This window comes from Ceratotherium simum, chromosome 9, assembly GCF_057802395.1.
Source record: "Ceratotherium simum simum isolate JZ-2026a chromosome 9, ASM5780239v1, whole genome shotgun sequence".
In the NCBI taxonomy this organism is placed as follows: Eukaryota; Metazoa; Chordata; class Mammalia; order Perissodactyla; family Rhinocerotidae; genus Ceratotherium; species Ceratotherium simum.
Genome location: NC_141908.1, coordinates 18,666,795 through 18,690,317, shown reverse-complemented (window position 1 = coordinate 18,690,317; position 23,523 = coordinate 18,666,795). Strand labels below are relative to the sequence as shown.

At 34.2% G+C, this 23,523-nt stretch overlaps 1 protein-coding gene across 10 annotated transcripts in view; it reads right to left on the bottom strand.

The window, feature by feature from the left end:
* Positions 1-2,517: 2,517 nt before the first annotated feature.
* The window catches only part of CCNT2 (cyclin T2), a 43,116-nt gene continuing 22,110 nt past the window's right edge, over positions 2,518-23,523 (bottom strand). For 3 of the 10 annotated variants that reach the window (XM_087435091.1, XM_004423877.3, XM_087435089.1), the window contains 7 exons: positions 20,763-20,891; positions 18,685-18,745; positions 16,578-16,640; positions 13,343-13,388; positions 11,532-11,695; positions 7,068-7,138; positions 2,518-6,330 (listed from right to left, as the gene is read on the bottom strand). In XM_087435091.1, coding sequence (XP_087291217.1) covers positions 4,903-6,330; positions 7,068-7,138; positions 11,532-11,695; positions 13,343-13,388; positions 16,578-16,640; positions 18,685-18,745; positions 20,763-20,891 — 1,962 coding nt within the window. In that variant the 3' untranslated portion in view covers positions 2,518-4,902. The other 7 variants (XM_004423878.3, XM_087435088.1, XM_014782458.2 and 4 more) reach the window with 7 other exon arrangements.

Sequence of the window (23,523 nt, the reverse complement as noted above, 5' to 3'; positions counted from 1 at the left end):
GATAAAGAGTAACAGACATTAGAGACCTTTATTTCCCACATTTCCCGGGGACCAAAAGTTATTTCTGCTTCACATTAACAAGACATGTTACAGCCTTGGATTTATGTTGTCAATAAACAAATTTTATTAATAATTCTTTGTAATAGATACCGAGCTGAAATTCAATGACTAATTGAATTCATGCCATATACACATATTCCTGTTTTGGATTTTCTATCAGCAAACATCCTAATCAACAGTCCTCGGGGGTTTTGAGTACATTCAGAAAACGAAATCCCAATCATTGCTGACGACACAAGAGTACATGTGAAGTTTTTAAACCCAAGTGAAGCTACTTGAAAAACACACCTTAAATATAAGAATGTACTCTTCACTTAACAAACAATAGGCAAATCAAATTAAACCAACTACTAAACAGGTTTTAAGTGAAGCTTCCTCCCCAAACTTGGAATTAAAGGCAATTAGCCCTCGGAATTTGGTTTTCAGATAAACGGATCACAGCGAACGGGTTAAGTCACTTTTATAAGAACAGAATTACTCCTACCCACACAACCTCCAACAGATCCTGCTTATCAACCTACCTGAAGAGTCTGCTAGGCAGAATAGACACTGGTAAATTATACAGAACAGAAGAAGAGGAGTCAGAAGCAAAGCTGACTGTGCTCAAATTGACACTGTGGGATAAAAAACAGATGCATGGTATCAGATCTGAAACACTTTGAGCATTCCAAATCCACTGGCAAGATCATCTCTATTGTAAAGACAGATGTTTCAGAGGCAAACTTCTCTTAAAAGACAAGCAAACTTCTGATTATTTGGCTTACATATGTCAGCTTATAGCGACCAAATTTCAGGTATTAACATTGCTGTGAATTCTCAAATTAAGCCACTGGTATCATAACTCGGCACCATACGAGGACAGGGTCCGAATGTGCTGATTTTCCAATGCAAAAATCCCTGTCTAAATCAGCCTATCATAAACAATGGGCACACAAGATGAGCATGTATCATCCCGTGAGCTCAGTTAGTTCTCATCCTGTGAACTAAGTTCCCCCCTAGCATGGGATTTGTCGATCATCCGGGTAAATCCTATTGCTTTTCAAGAAAGCATCTTGATTGCTGAATCAAGAATTCTTCGTCACAAAAGCTCTCAAATTTCCTCAGCAAAGACATATTAAAAATCACCTAGCAATTTAACTGTGGTAGGACTACAGTGGGAAATAATTGCTTTATGTTTAGATAAAATTTGGGAATAGCGAGAAATCTTGAGGATATTACTGTCTTCTTTCAGAGATGTTATCATGTTAAAAAAAATCCTTACTTATTTCCATAGTAAATGCAAAACACTAAAATATCTAATCAACCAAGGGTACTTACAGCGTATGTAACAGTCATGCACATATAAGCAGTGGTTTATTTCTACGGTTGGTTAAGGAATAAAAATCAGCAATTTAAATTAACAAATATAACCAAAAAATGTGCTTAAAATGCTTTTAAGGCAAGGCAGTCGGTAACTAAAAAACATTTTAAATTTGGTTCTCTGAAGCAGACCTCAACTAGTCATTTCTTTAGTTCAAAGAGGATAGACGGGCCAAAAAAGTAAGGTATCCTACATAATTATAATCTGTTGGTACAAAGTAATGTAAGTGCCCCTCATGAAATTATGCATGAAACCATGTATCACGGTAGAAATTTTGACTCTTAAGAACTCTAACCAGAATGAATCTGCAAACCCAGAGGAAGATGAAGATGCACCTATATCTGCTTTGAAAGATAAATCTAGGGGTTATTAGTACATGACTTTTCAGTATTTAAATACCTGCAATAAGAAATGAACCTCAGGAAGAAACTAGGCATTTTGCAAGGTCTTAACATTAAAAGATACTACCAGGAGATCTGTAAAGTAGGCCTCTGAGACTGTTTCCGTGAAAACACACTCCTTTGCTTTGGTTCTGAAAATACTGTATTTTAAAGAAGCTAAGGCAAATATTTAGGGGGCACAGCTCAACATTAGAAAATTAGCTGAAAGAGGTAGAAGTAAAGCCTTTCTATGCAATGTACTTCTGCATAAAGGTAACAAACCTATGATCTAGGGAAAACACAACTGAAAAATGAATCACTCTTTTATAGGATGTTTAAAGATAATGCTTTTTAATATTTCAAATATTTTTTAAAAATCTCATCAAAAATGTATCACCTTAACAGTACTTTGCACATGTGGAATTTCATACCTAAATCTGATACTATTTTGGTTTACTTATGGCTACTTACAAGAAGACTCAGTAATAATGTCCATTCCTTGGAGTCTTTTTCTTTGGTTGAGCCTACTGGGACCAGGTTGATGAACTATTTTATGCAAATGAGACGGTTAAAGCAAAATCATGGTAAAGTGAATTATAAGGATTTTCATTTAATGGAAATGAAACAAAAAGGATTTCCATATTTATCCCCATTGTGGTTCTGGAAGCTAACATCCTGTTCAGAGGTTAAAGAGTTTGAATAGCTCACACAATCCTGTAAAAATTACAACTGGCTGCCCTTTAATAAATAAAGTCATTATAAAGAATTACATTTACAGAGTGAAAAGTGAATACATAGCATTTCAAATTCCATTTTGGAAGTACTAATAAGTACTGACCCATAACAATATACACTAGCTACCTTTTTAACTGTCCATCATTAGCACCAATAAAGATTCAACAAAATTACCTTTATTCCCACATCTCAAAACAATTCTGCAAATTCTTAGTGAACTAAGTATAGTCACAGACCTTAAATATTCACATTGTTTTCTATGTCATACTGAAAATAAGTTCACTACTTTTCTGGATATTCTTTACAAAATCTTATTAAAATTCCTGGTATTATCATCCCCAATTATACAGTAGCACAACCCCCCTATGTCTTTTCACATGATAACTCCTTAGAGGTTTCACATCTAAATTACCAAGAACAAAACCCTTCCCTCCCTCATCTTGCACTCAGCTTAATTTTATACTAGTTCTTGGATTATGTACCACTGTAAAAGTATAACTGTATCAAAATTACCATGTTTATGGATATAATAATATGCCATACAGAGCAAGAAAGTTACATGTAATGACAAAGATTACTAAAGTTATGCAAGACAAAAACAAATGTTAGGACATGCTAGCTAAGCAAAGTCCCTAGAAAGAGGCTCCTAGTATCCTAAGTTCAAACAACACTGACAAAGTAATAAACAATTATCTTTAAAAAATTATAAAGCTACCGGCAAATTAGGTAATTGCTAAATAAAAGGAGAGCACAAGATTAAACTCTCTAATATTTACAATTGCAACATACTTGAGTAAAATTACAATTGTGCACGTATCAGTGGCTTTGTAACAAAAATAATTCATATACATAGAGGAAAAATTAAGACAGTTTTTAGTTCAACAGAAGTTGAATTCAACCCATCTCAAAAGATACTCAACAGCTCAAAGATTTACCACAGAACAAATTCAAGATCAGCTGATAAACCAGACATATTACTAGTGTTTAAGACAAAGTTTAAACAAGTTAAAGTCTATTGTTTGTTCAGCAGTCAGATAACTGTGCAAACTTGACCTCAACAGATATACTGAGATGTGCAAACAAATGTAAAACCTCCACCAGCTGTTTACCTGGAGGCTGACCCTTTCTTCTCAGAGCTTCCTGATGACAACCAGAAGCTATAAATACAGGTACAATGCACAGTCAGTGATCTTTTCTTTTTATTTATTGTTAGAATATAAAAGAACTGAGAGAGCAATAGGTTTAATTTCATTTTTATAAGGAAGACTGCATTTACCTGAAAAAGAAACATGGCATCACACACAAACACGCTTCAGGGGAGGAGTATGTTTAAGAATATGGGGTCATTCTGAATGCTAAAGGAAAAGTGATCCCTGTTCACTGTTGAAGTATGTAGTGTTAAAGTTGTTTATTAAGAAAAAAACTAATTCTTCACTATGTAAGTTTTGTGAATTTAGTTTTCAAATCACAGTAATCTACATAACCATTATTAACAGCTCTGTGTTTATAGAACTGCAACAAACCAACAAACACTTAAATGCACTTCACATCAAGAGTATGTAAACTTTTATATTTTCCTCTTCAAGCCTTCAGAAAATCAGGGGCTATTTCAGCAGCCAATCTGGTCAGAATCTCTGAAGGCAAAAGGTCAGTGCCTCATCATGTATATGACCATCTGTGGCACTGCATACCCATCTGGTAGTGAAGTGTCCCCCTTCAGTGGCTTCCAGTAAGGCCTAGAGTTTAAGGTTAACATGAAAAAGTGCCACCTTTGTTTCAGATTAGTGATGGACTCTGACAAGATAAAATAATTTTGTATATTGTTATACTTACAAGCAGCTCCAATCCTGAGTATTTATGGTAATATCTAAACATACAAAAATGTATGTACATTTTTTCTCCACTTTCTTGTAAACAGTTGTCAGTACACTGTTTTATCCCTTTTGGAAACATGCAAATCATACATACAAGTATAAATACACAAAAGAAAACAATTTACACTCATTCAAAAGCCAAGCAACAACAAATAGCTACAGTATTCAAATTATAAATAACGAATGCTTGAGGCATCTTATATTCCTAGAAGCAGCCAGCCATTCATCCTAATGTTCTTAGCTGCAATTGTAGAAATACTGAGTTTCGCACCTTCCATGCTTTTTACAGTATTTATAATACTATCATATGTGGAGATAAAGACTTGTTTACTATAATCTCTTCTTTTCAGAATGAAGAATAAAGCAGCACTTACAAATATTGAAGCAGTGGCAGCAAGAGCAGGTGTTACCACTGCTAGATCAGGAGAAAGTTTTCCATTCTAACAATTTTTAAATTAAAAAAGTAAAGGAAAAATTGACCTAAACAAATGGATTACATGTTCATTCCTTGGGCACTTAACAGCGAGTCCAGCATGTCGAATGTGTCTTTGTAGTCCATATGCTGGCTGTTTGTACTGTACTCGTGATTGACATCAGGACCGTTGGTCTCCACTGGCTTCTTGTCCAGTTTCACGAGGGTGCTGAGATGTCCGTAGCCCACCTGGTATGTGACAGGGGGAGGAGGGGGTAAGGGATGGTTAAAAACAGAGTTGTGAGAGGATATATACTGCTTAACAGAGGAGGAAGAACTAGATGAACTACCTGAACTTTTGGAACTTTTGCTCATTTTGGAGTGGTGGTTGTGAGATGCATCATTGATATGCAGCTTCTTCCTTGAAGAGCTGGAACTAGAGGAAATGCCATCACTGCTCAGGCCAACAGGACTCCTCAGAACAGTGGGTGGTACTCCATCAGCACTGTGTTTGCTGCCACCACTGCTGCTGCCACTGTGTGAGTGGGAATGCTTGTGACTGCTGGGGTGGTGGCGGTTGGAGGGATGCTCCTTGTGCTTTTCCTTATGGTCTCTGCTAATATGCGGGCTTGAATGCTTGCTCTTCCCACTGCTCTCATCAGAAGAGCTGTGTCTCTCTGAGGAAGAAACTTTTATCTTCATTTTGAGTTCTTCTTTACTGGCACTTTTATCAGTGGGTGGTATTGGAATCCGTAATTTCAGCGATCCACTCTTTTCCTTCTTATCTGCCACGTATTTTTCAGGTTTTTCAGTATTTGTGATGGGAATTTTCATTTTAATGGGAGAAGTTACAGAACTGCTGCTGGCTGCCTGCGACTGCATGTGTTTGTGTTGCTGTTCTACCTGGGCAGCTATATAATGATCCCTTACATCCAGATCAAGGGTTTCTAGCTTACGTTTTTCTCTGTATTTATCTAAAGACATTTTCTGAGGAATTACTCCAGGAGTAGCAGAAATTGGTCCATGGTGTTTACTGCTCCCTGCTTTATGAGTATATTCTTGCTTAAGAGCAGAATGATCAGAAATTTTGTCAGGTCTGTGATGTAATCCTGAATGCAGTGATATAGAAGGTCCCTGCTGAAAGTTGATGTTGTACTGGCTACTAGACAAAGACGTCTCCTGTTTCTGTGAATATATCTGTTCTGTCCTTGCTGATTCTTGGTGTTGAGGCCATTCTTGGTGTGACGACAAACTGTATGAGGTACTTGGCATTCCTGTTGCTAGCATTGACAAATTATCAGATGTGTGGCTGTCTTGAACAGAAATATTTCCTGAATTTAGAGGTACTGGTGCAGGGAATGCTGATGTAGATGGTTTCTGAAAACTTGGGTTTGTAGGCACACCAGTAACACTATCTACTAAAATGGAATTCTGGACCAAAGATGAACCAAGAAGTGGCGTTTCTGATACCTGTCCATCTACTTTTGGTTTCTTGGCCGCCTGATTAGCCTATTTAAATAAAACACAAAAGAAGCAATGACAGCAAAGGAATTTAATATAAATTTCTTGGCTTACAAAAATTTTATATTAAATATATGAAAATAAAATCACCCAGGGTTGAAGGCTTTATGTTGACAGTAATTAAACAATTGTCTTATTTAGAGGCTATAACGAGTTGAAAGCACAGGTTTTGGAATTAGATACAGGTTAAATCCTAGCCCAGCATTTGAGAAAGTAACTTAACTTGTCTAGGCTTTAATTTCCTCATTTGTAAAATGAGGAATTTCCATCGTATTCACTGTGAGAATTAAGCAAGAAATTTATTTTATTTTTTTTATAATTTTATTTATTTATTTATTTTTTCCCCCAAAGCCCCAGTAGATAGTTGTATGTCATAGTTGCACATCCTTCTAGTTGCTGTATGTGGGACGCGGCCTCAGCATGGCCGGAGAAGCGGTACGTCGGTGTGCGCCTGGGATCCGAACCCGGGCCGCCAGCAGCAGAGTGTGCGCACTTAACCGCTAAGCCACCGGGCCGGCCCAAAGCAAAAAATTTATAAAGCACTTAGCAAAGTCCATTGGACACAGTAGTTGAATATACTATAAGTGTATGTAGCTTACGATACAGTGTAATTATTTAGGAATATTGGAAATAATCTTTAACCACAAAAATTCAAATTTGTTAGCTATATAATTGTTAGATAAGTGACAAATTGATATTCTATTAAACCTTGGCAATTCTCTTACCCTCCAGTTTCGAATCCTCTTCAACCTACTAGGCGTTTTCTCCAATATTTGTAGAAACTCGTGTGTTAGCTCTAAAAATAAAATTTAAATTTAAAACTTAGAAGGTGTTTTTAGGATTTAAAGTTTTCTTAAGTGGGCAATATTAAGAAGGGATCTCAAGAGTTCATCTATTTCGCAGTCACCCTCTTATTCAACCTTCAGCATATACAGAAGTAGACACAGCTTTAAACTAGTATTTTCAAAGATGAATCCTTTAAAAAAAAAAAAAAAAATCACACCCCCTCTCCCCGCCCCAATTTTACATGTTTACTCAGAATCTCTGGAAAACTTAGTAGCATTAAAAAAAAGTCCCCCCAAACAGAAAATCTCCATTAGGCAAACAGCATAGTAATAACTGTCATAGGCAAGATCCATCAATAGATTCTTTAAAATTAGTGGGCAAAAGTTAGGGAAAAAAGCGCTATTTGTATAATCTTAACATACTTTCCTCAGGATATTTATGAATTACAAAGAGAAAAATAGTAACTTCACAATGGAGAAACCCAGCAGATACCACCTTAACCAAGTGATTATGGTTATCATCACCAGCAATAAGACACATCAACATGATGTACCCCTTGATAAGATGCACTGAGTAGGGCACAACCCATTTGTGGTATTCTTGCCAAAAATGCATAACTTCAACCTAATAATGATAAAACTTCAGACAAACTCCAATTGAGGAACATTCTATAAAAGAACTGACCATTATTCTTTAAAGTGTCAAGGTCAAGAAAGAAAAGACTGAAAAACTGTCACAGACTGGAAGAGACTAAAGGAGCATGTCAACCAAATGGCACATGGGATCCTAGAACAGAAAAATTAAGGAAATCCAAATAAAATCTGTAGTTTAGGTAACAGTATTATACCAATGTTAATCTCCTGGTTTTGATAATCATGTATTATTATATAAGATGTTAACACTAGAGAAACTGGGTGAAGGGTATACAGGAACTCTGCACTATTTCGCAATTTCTTTTAAGTTTAAAATTATTTCAAAGTTAAATGAAAAAAATTCTTCCACCTATGCTCATAACTTCCTAGCAATCAACATTATTAACATATTAGTAAACTACCCTGGTCATATTTTTACAACAATTTTTTTAAAATTTAGGATTACAATGAAATGACCCACTTTGCCAAAGTGGTGTGGTTATGAAGAATTATAGTTTTCTACCCCCAAATAGTGTCATTAATAAAGTTATTGGCAACTCTCAATTCAAATATTAGTATCAGGCAAATGAATTACATTACTATGTAATATAAATAATGCCAATTCAGTAGGGACTACACAGATTCACTTATTATTTTTTAGTATAAGTAAGCTTCTCTGTAAACTATTCTAGGCAAATGCTAAGATTGATAAAGAACACTAAGACAATATACAATTTGTCTCAAAGAAGCAAAGAACATGCCAAAACTCGGCACCATATGTTTACAAGCTGTGACAACTAATTCCTGCTAAAGTCTCACAAGGTTTTTGATCCAGTTTGGATGGAAAAAATCTAATGCCTGGACTACCAATTCCTCATTTGAAAAAAAGACCATTTTTCTACTCGGACACTAAATCTAGCAGATACATAATACTTCGGAGTCCAAAATTAACACGAAATTGTTTTGACACAATTTCTTTAACAGCTTGATAGTCAAAGATTAAATGCACATAAAGTTTCTGGTGCAAAACCCGGTACACAGCAGGCACAAAATGTTAAGCTTTGTTTTTCCTTTCTTAGGTATCCTATCCTATTAAATTTTATAGTGGAGGAACAAAAGAATCTGTCAAATAATCATTGCTGAGGTAATTAGCTACATGTACAAAAATCACAGTATTATGCTTAAAATAGAGGCCTTTCTCCCTTAAAGCTAATATACAGAAAAAAATTCAAAATACAGAAATACACATGAAGGTATGTTATTAATCATAAAAAAAACAAAAACAAAAACAAAAACACGCACAACACAACAAAAAAACCTTACAGCTAGGCCAAGTCCAACCCAATGTTGTTTTTGGAGCAGCCATTAAATGAATTATTTCAATAAACACTGATGCTTCAGACACCATGCTAAACTTCAGATACATCTTAATATCTTAAATTTTACTTTATTTTTTTGTGATCAAAACAGAAAAAACGCTGCTACATAATACGTTGAAAGTTTCAATGTGTTAAGTGTCCAAGATTTCTATTTAATGGCCCTCCAAATGAACAATGGACTTGAGCCCCTTCAGAATGGAAGCAGAGGGATATTTAGGGGGCCCTCATAACTTTACCTATAACCTAAGAGCAGGATAAAAGGAAGATTACTTGCTTTTTGTGAGTTTTATTTTAGCACCATGTATAACTATTTTTATTAAGGTTATGCCTACTTTATCTTATCTACTGACTGCTAAAGTAAGATGGTGGCATAGATAACCTAATTTTCAAGTCACAGATGAAAAAGAAACCTCCACTGGTTTTTAGAAGATGTCATTTCAAATGAGTGAAGATTTCCTTCCCCTCTGGATAAACTTTAAACAAAGAAGCATATTTTACCACAAGGGTAGGTAAACTATCACCAGTTGGCCAAATATGGCCTGCATCCTGTTTTTGTAAACAAAGTTTTACTGGAATACAGCCGCACCCATTCATTTATAAATTGCCTATGGCTGCTTTCCAGTTACAGTGGCAGAGCTGTGTTGTAGCATAGACAGCATAGCCCACAAACCCTAAAATAGTTACTATTTGGCCCTTCACAGAAAAGGTAACATACCCTTAAAAAACAAAAATCTAAGACTTTACTGGAAGACCACATTCCAAAGCCACAGGGGTCTCTCACTTTAGCTTCAATTTTGTACAGGAAGTTGGGGAAAGCCCACAAAAGAATAAGCTGAAAACCTAACATACATAGTTTAGTTATACACCTACATAGTTTAGGTGTATCTATGAGGTAAGAAGTGTTATCTATTTCTTTTCTGAAATCTACAGTACCTAGTTAAAATGTCTTAATTCCCAAGAATCTCTGACCTCTGGCAGCTTCTCTTATTTCTCAACCAGAGAAATTTTTATCAGGAGACCCCCAGATTGCAGGTTCATAATTTACGGACCGTGTACCCCTCATTTTTCCTTGTCAATTCATATTTAATAACACAAGGCAATAATGACACACTTTACCATCAGTGGAACTACAGAGCAAGGAATGTTATCCTGAAAACGTGTTTAGCTCTCTGCTTCACATCTTTTACAATAAAGTAATACCTGACTTTCAGTTTATACATTTTGAACTCAACAACATTAGTATACTTTACGTATTCTTGAACTATCAACCTATAGCATGATAAATCATATTGATGCTGGCCCTGATATCAGTTCCCCTACATTAAACCCGGCATACATGGAGTTAAAACCAAAAGCACTCATCCTCTTTCCCTGCTTCTCTAAGTTACATTCATATATAAATATTGGTTTTTTAAACCTCTGTATCCCTGAACTTCACAAGGCAGACAGAAGCTACAAATTGTTAAAAGCCCAGGTGGCCTCACCCTGGGCTCACCCTGAAGTTTTGGCTAACTACCAGTTCTGGAGGTTTGTAATAGGGAAACTGATATCCTGAAAATATCAAGAAGCTAAAGCTTCCCGGACCTCAACTCCTTGGCTTCCTGGTGCCAGAATCCACCACCCAGCATAGAGACAGACAACCAAGGACACCCACCTGCGATTCCCTTATCTCACCATCCTCCTCTCTGCCGGGAGCCTCACAAGGCCAAACACAGGTTGGTGGGAAAGCGCCAACCAGCAAGGCCACAGGCTCCCCCTCCCCACAAGCAGCTACATTCCTCACAATCTTTAAAAGCCCTTTGCCTCCCATCTTACGGGGAGATGGGACAAACTTGAGGGGTCATTCTCGTCTCTCAGCTGACATCATCCAAAATAAAAATGCCTTCCTTGCCATAAGCCTGGCATTCCAGTTTTATTTGGCCCCTCTTGTGTGGTGGGTAAAAGAACGTGTGCATGTGTCTGGTAACAATATTTCTTTGAAAAGTTCTGAGAGGGCTTTAGATATTCCATGGTGGTTAATATATGTTCAACTTTTTCCCTTTAAGCTAATGAATCTTTATTTTCATCCTGTTCATTTGATCATGTAATTATACTTTTAAATTCTATCACCAAATCGTTAAAATGAAACTACAGTTATGTTTTGAAAGGGTCTTTATCTTTTGAAATACAAGTTGAAATATTAATAGATGAAATGATATCTGGGATTAGCATCAATGTAACTATAGGTGGAGGGGGGATGTTGGATTGGCCAGAACTAATAACCGTTCAGTTAGCCAATGAGTATATGGGGATTCACTATTTTTCAAACCTATACAGAAGTAGACAGAATTTTTCCATAATAAAAAATAAGAAATATTTTTAATGTAAACAAGGATTTCTTTTCTGTACTTACCATCTAGTAATTCTAGAGTAACTGTAGGATCCACATATTCCCACCAATGTTTTCCATCAGTTGACACGGGAATCTCCCAATTGGACCATTTGCAAGCCAAATGAATGCATACACATGCTATCACTGTTGGTTTGTACTGAAGACAGAAGGTTGTAAGATGTAGACTGTTGTGGAGCAGGTGTGAAAACGAAGAGCCATAGAAATTCAAATATGTAAAACAAAGAAAAATATTTACCAGTAAGATTAGAGCAAAAACAAAATTATAAAGGCTTTCTTCTTTAAGTCTAGAGTACAAAAACTTATTTTATTAAATTAAAAGTTAACACTATAGTTATAAAAATTCTAATACTAAAAACCTGATATAGATTATGAACATTCCCTCCACTCCCATTCCCCACAGTATTATATTAATATTTTATTAATACTACTTATATACTGACATTTCTAAATTTTGTTTTTACATCTAAATTCAAAGTATTTTTACTTCTTTATAAAAGGAGGGGGAGATAGTATCTTTTCAAAAATCACTATATATAAGTAAAACACTTTAAACTTTTTTTGGTGGTATTTTTGTTTCTTTTGTAATGTTATGGCAAAAAAGTAAAGAAAAAGCAAAAGACTCTTTGTAAAATTGACAAAAGTAATTTTGACATCACATTATATTCAGGGATTCTACCATTTGATGTGGCTCAACAAACATAATTCTCAAGTAAGTCAAAGAGAATTGAACACTTATCTATGTAAACCTCTGTCTTCTTTTCAGCAAAGCCACAGAGAAAACTTACCTTTTGCTGAACAGCTTCAAGGCCCAATATGTTGCTAAACACTACAAAAAACACTACCTTTCTTCTTCCACTATATGCCAAAAACTGGACATGTAACATGTCACAACTTAGCTTTTCTAACCAAAGTTTTAAATTTAAGTGTGTTTTTTTTGTTGTTCAGAATTCCTAGGGACAGAGGTTAAATCCCAACAACATATATCTAAGAAAATATATTGGTATTTGCCAATCTAAAGTTTTTAGTAAACTTAGTGTCACAAGAAATTAAGAACCACACAAAGCTGGTTTGGTTCCCTCCTCCCCAATGACCCATTTAAATAACAAATTTAAATCATTAAAATATAATCAATGCAGAACAGAATTATATATTAGATAGTAAAGGCTTTTAAAAACTATTCTTCCAGTTCAGTTTTAGAACTGATGAAAATGTTTACTGATCACCACAAACCCATACCATTTTTTCTTTATATAAACTGAAAAGGAAGTAAGTTTTTTCAAAGTAAAAACTGTACTTAAGAAATCCAGGCACTGATAGGACTTGACTACTTCTAATTTACTACCAGTGGGTATTATATGGAAAAAAATCCCAAGTTATATAAATTTTATTTATTAAAAAAACTTTAATGATTATTTTAAGTTTGGATCAATGTGAAATTTTAAAAAATCGTCATTTAACTATAATTGTAAACTAGAAATAGCTTTATACTTACCAAGTTGCTCGAATTTCTACGTTAAGTTTAGCTCTTTGTAATCTTTAGCTGCTATTCAGGCTACCAATTTTAGACTTATGCACTCACAAATCGAGAATATGTCATCAGAAAGCACCACTACACTTCACATTGTGCATTTAACCCCTCTGTGCCAAAAGTCCCTTGTACAATACACCGCAAAGCAGACAGGAAGGTACCACCACAGTAGATGGTCCAGTCTCCTGCTGCAACAAGGGTAAGAGACACATTGAGGGGGCCCTGCATTAAAGGAAGCTATAGTGTGCTACAACAGTGCAATAAAGAGGGTCAGGATAACAACCTGTTGGTAGCCATGAAATAGGATGTCTGTGCCAAATCCTTGCTTGCTGTAAGAAAAGAAAAAAAAACGAAGACAATACTATCAGCTTTAACATGCTAACATCAAAAAGTTCTCAACACAACAAAAACTTCAAAGATGTGTACACAAAAAGTAAATTTTACTTACTACTTACAAATATCACAAGAGCGCCATCATTTTCTATACTACTGAAAATCTTCAACAACATTCACTCAAATGTTTCTTGCTATCCCCCAAAGATCTGAGAAACAAGCCGATTTGCTTTTAGCTAGCCAGTTACAAGGGCTAAACTTGTTACTAAGTTAAGCATCTAGTCAGCTAAAAGTTGCAATAAAGCATTCTCCTGGATTTAAAAAAAAAAGAAGAAGAAGAAGAAAAGATTTTGAAGTCTAATACAAAATACAAAGAGTTGCCTGCCAGACTTAATCCTCAGTCATCATATTTAAGTTGGTTTAAGTACTTCCATCAAAGCAAAATAAAACAAAACAACCCCCCACCCCCCAAACTCAGAGAGCACAAACTGCTCAGTTGTTCATCATGCTAAGTGTCAACACAGAATAAATTACCTAGAAACATCATAAGGGCGTCAATATAGAAAACTCCACTGTATTATTTTTTAAAAAATTATAGAATCCAATTAAAGATAAACTTTAGAAAAGATAGAGGTACTCTAGGGGGAATCAGGATGCTTCAACACCGGTCCCCAATAGAAAAGCAATTTTTAACAACTAGCTTCTGAAGACATTGAAATTGAAAAGTCCCCACCCTGGCTCCCTTCTGCTTCTTATTCTTCCCAAGAGGGATGCCACTGCCATTGCTTCCCTTTTTCCCCAATTACATTCATAATCACTGACATACCTTTCCCCTCTGCTCACCTAGGATCAGTTCATCTCAACTCACCCCTCTCTAACAGGCCTCACATTCCTTGCCCCCTCCTATTTTTATTCGTGGCACCTGTAATCCCTGGTGCCCCATGTGGATCATCAACATAAAGGTTTACAAAAGGGATTTGGGCTTAGCAGAGTTGTGCTAAGGAAGAGTGTCAAAGCATCAGATGTCTCGGAGGCAGTGTGACTTAAGTATGTCATTCTTTCCTGGTGGGGAGGGAAGGAAAAATCACAGAAGTGAAAGGTCCCTGTAAAATGACATCAGCCAATTCTGCAGCAAAGTAGCATAATATCAACTTTCTCATCTCTAGAGAGGGGAATAAAGGACTTTACAGAAACCAAATTTATTTACCCTGCTCCAAACAAAGGAATCAAAATAGGTAGGGAAGGAAGTAAAAATAATTTTAAATTGCCATAACAATTTTCACCTCAAAATATATCTAAATTCAATAATCTATTAACAGTCACTGTGCAACAGAGGAAAAATGTAGGGTAAATGTTCTTTTGTTGGCTGACAGTTGTAACAGAGCAAAGAAAAAAAGACACCAAACATGAAAGAACATTTTTTAAATGGAGTGAGATGTAAACTATAGCTACCTGAAATGTTAGTCAAGACAAAATGAAGTTAAACATATATAAGATTTGTACTACAATTTAAGAATCGCTTACATTTTAAACATTAGCAACAACAAAAAATAAGATTTAAATATTTTGCTTTGGATGATATATCAAATTTGTTTTTGTAAATGTTTAAACATTTACTATTCAATTTTGCAAATAAACGGACTTGATGTCTCTAGCTTCTTTAGATACAGGAGAACATGCATAAAAGTATTAAACTTTGATAAAGAATTTAAAAGAAGCTGACTCCAATTTCACAATAATATTAAGCTGAAAATCCAGTTTCTTAATATCTTCCTTCAACATCTTTGTTCATTAGGCTCAATTTAAAGCAAATTAAATGGCTCTCCATTATTCCGACAAAACAGGTTACTTTTTCACATTTTCAGGAAAACAAAACTACTCTAAAGCTTTTTTCCCCCTTAATTCAACATCTATAATAGTTATCTACCCAGTTCTAACCTACATTGTAATACGAGAATGTGCTATAAAATATATTCATATAACCGGAAACAACAGGAACCATAATTAAATATGTTCTAGTTTACAAATGATAACGTGCTATTAGGATCAAAAATATATAAATGGGATTTTTAGAAGTTCAGTTTTTAACAATGACACCATGGTATCAGACAACAGGTTTTTTTTTTAAATGTAGCCACTAACACAATAAAATCCTACCTAGGTATAAAATGGATTCAATTTAGAATGAATAAAATGAAAGAATATTTAGGTAAACACTAAAAAACAAAACAAGGCCTTCAAAAGTCTTACCTATTTTGTTTAGAATAAACCTAAAGAAGTCTGGTGAAAAGACTGAAACTGCAAAATATCATTTTCAAAAAGGAAGTAACAGAAAAAGGCATACTAAAGTTCCCAAGTGGTTACTATCAGTACATAACACTTCAAATGGTAAACAGGAAAGTAAAAGTAAGAAGTAGCACAACATGTACTGTGTAAAAAATATTTCTGGGGATACAACAACAGATACATAGGACTCATTAACAAGAGTAGAAAAATGTGTACCATATGCTTTATAAGCAGTAGAGCAAATAATACAAAAACTCTGTCCTCTTGTTTATAAAAGGTTTAATACGTACATCACATGTTGCACGTAACATGCTATGTAATTATTTCCCCATTTCACACAAAAAGGAAACCATTTTTAGTAATGCTAAAGAACTCTGAAAAATGTATTAAATCAATTTTGTTCAAATGAGCATGGGCAATACATTTCTAAAAATGACAAATCTGCTAAGAAAGGCAATTTTTATCTGAAAGATTTGACATTGGCCTCCAAATTCTTAAACAGTAATCACTTCTCAAAAAGTCAATGAAAATTTGACATAAACCAGAAATTAATACTATTTTATGCACCTATGTGTTAATGGCCTACATCTTAAATATTAACTGAAATGGGACTGGCATAGCCCAGTGAGGAGGTGGAGAGAGTCCTAATATTTGAAAGCCCTCCAAATTTTTAGTGAAATGAGACTCTCACTTCAAAGAAGCTAATTCATTAGGTAGAACCACAAATAGAAGTAGATGAATAGGTAAATGTAGAACACTAAAAAATAATGCTGCAAAATGACATTTATCTCATTTTAATAAAACTCAACAAAAGGCTAGAAGAACAAAGTAGCATTCAAGTCGATTATAGGCATTAAAAAGCATTAACACCTAATTTAGAAGTTTCAAAGAACGCTTACCTCTTACTAACTGGGTACATTTCACCACATCTGTGTGTGGGTGTTCAATGGTGATCTCAAAACCTGAAATGAAAAGCACCTTTTTCCCAATCACTTACCACTACAATACTTGCCTGAGAAATTCCATTCAGCACACAACCATAAATGTATAACATATTTTTCATTATTAGAAAAATCCAAAGACAAGTTAGTTTCTCATCACTGACATGCTCATTATACCTCCAATGATGAGAAATAACTTCTTCCCGCAAATAATGTTTCAATTATAAAAATTGATAACAAAGTCAAAGTTATTTGTAGATTGGGGGTAATATTTATTCAGAATTCTAAATTACAATTAGTTTGAGATTATCCTCAAGTTAAAAACAAACTAAAATCATGACAAACACAACTACTAAGCTTGCCCCACAATTTAAGCAGGGAATTCAAGTATATAATACATTTTAAAAATGTATTCCAACTCTTTCTTTCAGAAAGTGTGAAAAGAACATTTTTCATAAATATGACCTTTGGGCCACAGTATGAGAAATGACTTTTTAAATGATATAGTTAGCTTATAACTATGTTTCATTAATAATAAAACAAAACTGTTAAGGCCTGGAGACCTTATAGGCCTCAAGATTCATTAAATCACTGTTTCTAAAACCAAAGATGAAATGTTGAAAAGCTTTCAATGTCCAATCGATCCTTAGGTGGGGAAGGGTTTTTCCTTTTTTAAAAAAGTAGAAGTCACCTCTAGTGCCTTCAGAAGCAGTAAATGAATAATACCTTGATAAATAGGTAATCTGGATTTATAAAGTTATTGTGAGGTCTAATTATATTTCTACTGTAATTAAACCTGCAAAATCATACTTTAATGAAAGCCACAGAGGTACAGCTTAGAAATTCTAATGTTCCCCTTCAAATAATGCTATTCATTCTCCATGCTTAAGAACCTGTCATAAACAATATGAATATGACACAATAATTATACAGTAAAACAATAACTTTATATTATTTTAAAATAATATAACAATTTTTGTTTTCAATCTTCATTATATAAATGTTTGTAAATTTTCATTTATATGTATATAATTTTATATAAAACCTTAATATGTTAAACCATTGGATTTGGAGGGAATAAGAAGATTCTCATTTTTATTTTTGTGTCTTTTTATATTATAAAAACTTCAAACAAGTCATATGTATTTCAAACAAGTTGCTTTTGTAATAAAAAGAATCTGCCATGATGGGAAGCTATCATGTTTCACACTTCTATTCAACATTTGCGAATGGAGTAATAAATAAAAATAACTACCACAATAAAGAATGATTACTTATGACACACACTATGTGGCAAATGGTCTTTTATACATTATCTTTCATCTTCAAATGCATCATGTTAAGACAGGCATTATTATCCCACCTTGCCTCATCAGAACAGACGTACAAAAGGTAAAGGAACTTTGCCCAAGTTTACAAAGCAAATCAGAGGCCGACAGTATTAAACCCACATCTCTATAAAGCCCATGTTCTTCCTATCACACTCTGCCAGGTTCTTCCAGAAATAATATATAACTTTACATAAGTCATAAACTTCTTAGGCTTCAATTTCCTCATCAGTCAAGTGCAAGATTAGACTATAAGTAAGATTACTTAAGTTGCACGAACCTTGCAGAAAATACAATTTTTAGAAAAGGATGATCAACATTTAAATAACTATGTCACATTAAAAACTGTGTGATAAATTCTTTAAATACTGACTATAAGCTCTAAGAGAGCAAAGACTGCCACATATGTTTGTACACATTACAATCATATGCAAGAGCCCTAGAGGACCATTTCACTCTCCAGTGCAAACGCATAATGAAGCATAGTGTCTCAGCTATCTGAAAACCTAAGAAATCACAATGAAGGCTATGTTTACCATTCAATTAAATCATGCCAAATGAAGTTAAATTTCAAAAAATGGTTTCCTCATATCCAAGCAATACTATTTTGGCCCCAAACCTTGTTTTAAAATGAAACTTTCTTCAATGATAAAATTAGTCCAGAAATCTTTTCCTTTATTTAGAATACTGCATTGAAGAACACACACATAAAAATAATATCCGACATAAGTACATACCTAGGGTTTGTAGCATTATGGTTTCAAGTAAAACCAGTTCTTGAGTCTGTTGAAGGTATGCCTGCCAGATTAAAAAAAGAAACAAAAAACATTAAAATGCTTAAGGTAAACATAACACTACTAAGACCATGGGACTGTTAAATCTCATGAGAATTACACACTGATTACCAAAGAATCACAGTAGTTCGGAAGTAAGAAGGAAATAAATTGAGAGTGATAGAGAAAACTTATTTTCTGTGACAAGTCTAAACTGAATTACTTCTAATATAAGAAATGTAAACAGCAAACAACAACAACAAAAAAAACCCTAAAGATATTAACATGAAAGGGGGTACGTTAATTGAAAAAAAAAAAGAGATCTCCAGTTTGTAATGTAAAACTTTACCGAGGCATTGGCGCTCCAAGACACATTAAGGACAGGAAGCACCAGCTCAAGTAAAAATATCACACTCAAACCTGCCTTTAAAGAAAGGCTTATCAACTCACTCTACGATATTATTTCATGTAGTAATTCCTTGACAGTCATAGTAAATCAGTGAGTTATTTTTAGAATTAACTTCCTCTCTTCAGAAAAGACAAAATCAAAACAAACCCTCAAATCTCTAGATTAAAAGATAAATTTTAGATATAAAATACAATAACCTATCATACACCCATGGGGACATAAATAGAGGACCTTCTCCTTCCAACTTCAATAAATCATTTCCCTACTGCAATTACTCTGCAATAAAGGGTATGAAAAATTTTCTGCCATTTCATTCTTAGATCATGACAAGTGACTAGGTGATAAGAAAACACATCATAAATAAATATTCGTTTATGTAAGGATATATCGCTAAACCCAGACAGTGAAAGCACCTTTAATTTTATCTATGATCCATTTTGAAAAGGTCACTGAGCTAATTTTTAAAACATAGATTTCTATTATTTGAACTATACCCTAAGTATTCGCAAGAAATAATTCTGAATTTTTAAGTTAACAGAAACCATAAGAACTTTGAATAATCATACATTCTCTATTATTAAATGGCTACATTAATATTTTACTTTCTTAAAGCCAACATCTAGGATAAATCTTGTCATTAATAAAATAAGATATACCTAATTGGGACCTTAAACTTGATCCAAATCAAACTGAATTAATGTAGTCCGGTAGTTATTCAGTGGTTAAAAGTTCCTGATAAAGTAAGTCATCTAAAATAAGAGTGCTAGAAAAATGATTTTAAAGGCCCAGAATTCTAGCTGCTAAGATGTCAGAACATTTTTAAATGGTGCTTTGAAACAGGTCCATTAAAATATTGATGGAGAACAAGTTGTTTGGAAACTAATATTACTCTTTAGGAAAATTAGAATATTTAAAAAATGCTGTTCATGAAAGCATGAAAATGCATCTTTACGTATCAGAAAGCTAAGTAGTATCAGTACAGTTACGTGCCACATAATGACGTTTGTCAACGACGGATCACACATACAACAGTGGTCCCATAAGATTAGTACCACATAGCCTAGGTGTGTAGTAGGCTATACCATCTAGGTTTGTGTAAGTACACTCAAGGATGTTTCACAATGATGAAATGTCCTAATGACAAATCACTCAGAACGTATCCCCGTTGTTAAGTGATGCACGACTGTATACATGCAGTCTCAATAAAGGAACAATTACGTAAAAAGACTAATTACTGGTCTAAAGGTAAATCTGGAGGTTTTTCCATTCCTTCATTTGCTGACAATTTAAGAGTTATTTACCTTTGGTCTCAAATACACCCAAACAACGTAGGTGATATGACTTACCCTCTACATATAGCACAAGTTTGCTAAGAGGATAAACAACAAAATGTGAAACACTTAAAAAGAACCTTTGAATCAAAGCCTTACATGATTCAGAATGACATTTGAATTCACGAACATACATGAAATATGTTTCTGCCAGACTGCTTCATAGTATTACATTCCTAACTGGTAACAGAAATAAGTAGCATTCGGAAGGCGACACTAACTGAATTATATTTTTATTAGTCTAAATAATGAAAAAGTTTCAAATTTACAAAGAAAAACCAAAAAACCCAGTTTTTACATACATCACATTTAGTATCCAGCAGTGGCTCTAGGGGATGAAGACAAGCATGTGCTACTTTGATAACATGTTCAAGTTTTCGAGCCTGTTCTTCCACTTTTGCAGCCAAAAATAATGCAGTAGGTGATATTATCTGCAGAAAAGATACAAATTTGGTCATTTAAAAACACATAAAATTTGGAAAAACCTTCTAATTTCTAACGGGGGGGTGTGCAAGGAAGGAATGCAATATTAATAGTATGAATTGCAAATTGGGTTATGACAAGATCGATATAAGAGTTTTAATAAAGTTATTCATTAAATAGAACTAGTTACCTCAGTCTATAAAATGTTTCACTTGTTTTGCAAGTTGAATACTAAAGGGAAAAAGGTACAAGACTTATACTTTAGCTAAGACAAAGTCTAAATATTATTAATGTACATTGTAGAGCTAAAGGAAAAAAAAAAAATCTCAAGCAAACTAATGAAGCCATAGCTTAAAAAATAGATGAAAGGTGGGTAAAATATACCCAGATTTTCCCTCTTGATGGGCACAGTCACCACTTTCTAGGGTTCTTTTAATTAATGATCCATCATGTGGCTAAGAGCTATACAACAATCTTGCTTAAGAGACAGCAAAGGGATCTACGAGGCAAAATGAGAAGAGGATTCTGAACATGAAATTGCTATCTATTATCTATAATTATATCTATTACTTCACTACAACATTAAAAGTAATTAAAAAAACGGAATAAACGTAACGTAAACCAGTAGAGTAGAAACTTTGCCAACTGGAGATCAAGAAATTAGCAATTTTTTAAGCTTTAGTAAGTTATGTTCTTGCCATAGAAGAACACAGCACTACAAAGACAGAGAAACATCAATTTTGAGCAAATATTTACCCAAAAAGTTAGTAATAAACCAAATTGTTGACTCAGAAAACAGGCATACTTCAAACTCAACATTCTAAGATAACATACAAGAAATTTCTCATGGTAAGATAATTTCTAAATGACAAGATTCAGGTATATTATTTTTCAAGAGATGAACATCTGAGTCTCACTGTATCTTGGGGGTCATCAACCACTATACAGAAACAATGTGAGTGGGAGAAGAAAGAGGCATAAATCATGCTACATGATTTGGGTCATTAACATAAGAAGATGATTTCTGATATACAGAAGGTGGACCCTTTCCTCTGAGAGCTTTTAAAACAACTTATAAATATCATTGCTGAGACATGAAATTTAATTACTGGATTTTGGATCTGAAAGGGACTTTCTCTAGTCCAGCTCCATGTGCAGATGAGTAAATGGAGTAAAAATGACTTCAAGAAGTTCTCTTCCTGCTGTAAAAATCTTTAAAATAGACCTAAAATTAAGTGAGTTTGGCTCCAACAACAAGAAATGATGTTACCTTAAAAGGACTGAATAATTTCAACTTGGACTTTCAACTTATGTCTATCTTTTAAAATTAAAATTACAACAAGGAAAAGATTTTAAAAACTGAGAATGCTCAAAAAAGCAACTTATTCTTAGTTTTCATAGATTTAGAATAAACTGTTATCCTTTAGAACAGATTTAATTAAGCAACATCCAAATTAGTTAATATTCTTTTAATAGCAGTCATCCAGGGTGAGGGGTTTTCTGAGCTGTAGAAAGTATAAGATAACTGAGAGCAGACAACTATTTCCTAACTCAGTTATTTTTTCTACATACTTAAAATTTCATACCACTGCTATCTACTTTGTTTGATTAATTCCTTTTCTATTTAAAGGCTTAACTCCAAAGATCACCTCCTCCCAAGGTAAAATTCTTGAGTCAGAGTGAAATGCCCTTTTTTATTCCATAGGAAACTGTGCATACCTCTATCATTGTACTTGTACTGTATGCTGGTTTATTAATTTTGTCTGCCCCACCAGTCTAGAAGCAGTTTGAACACAGAGACTGAGTTATTCATTTGTGTTTCCATTATCAACCACTGTGCGGCCGCTGTTCAATATATTTGCTGAATGAATGACATGCGGATAATCCATATTTAAATATAAAGGCACCAATATTAAATTCAAAGTATTCCAAATGCCACAATAAAAATTTAAGAGCCAATATTAAGGTAAGAAATGCAAGAAACACTCAACTCAATAAAATGAAGATACTCTCAGTTTCCCACAATCGCTCATTTACTATCTCATTCACATCTATAAGGGGAATGGATAAGCCAGCTTTCAAATTTATCAGAGTGAAGCAACAGAGGTTCAAGTCAAAAGTCAAATTAGACTGAACTTATTAATTCTCTAACTTTCTTCCTAACTCCAGATGATCCAGAATTTCACTTACTTGTCTAAAAGGCACTTATAAAAGTCTCCAATAAGTTTTTCTTGGTAAAATCTCATAGGATTCCTAGTCACAGCTCCATCCTCTTCAGACTTGGTAAACCTCAATATCAAGAATTACTTTCAAACCCCACAGCTTTTCACATTAGAAGACAGTCTCAATGGAAATGAAGTATGCATACTAGTGAATGATTCTAAAATTCTAGAAATAATTTAAAAAATTAAGTATTCAGGGAGCTAAGCAATAATCTTCAGGGTGGATTCCTGGTTTATTTACCCACACTCCTCACAGAAGTCTTTCTGTTCCCTCTAAATAGGGCTCAATTCTCATCCTCCTCCAGTGCAACACTAATACCCAACACTCTTCCAAAGTTCCTGGTGAAATCCACTAACTCCATTCACATTTCCTCCTCTACAGCCTGCAAACATTTTACTCCATCAGGGCTGTAAAAAC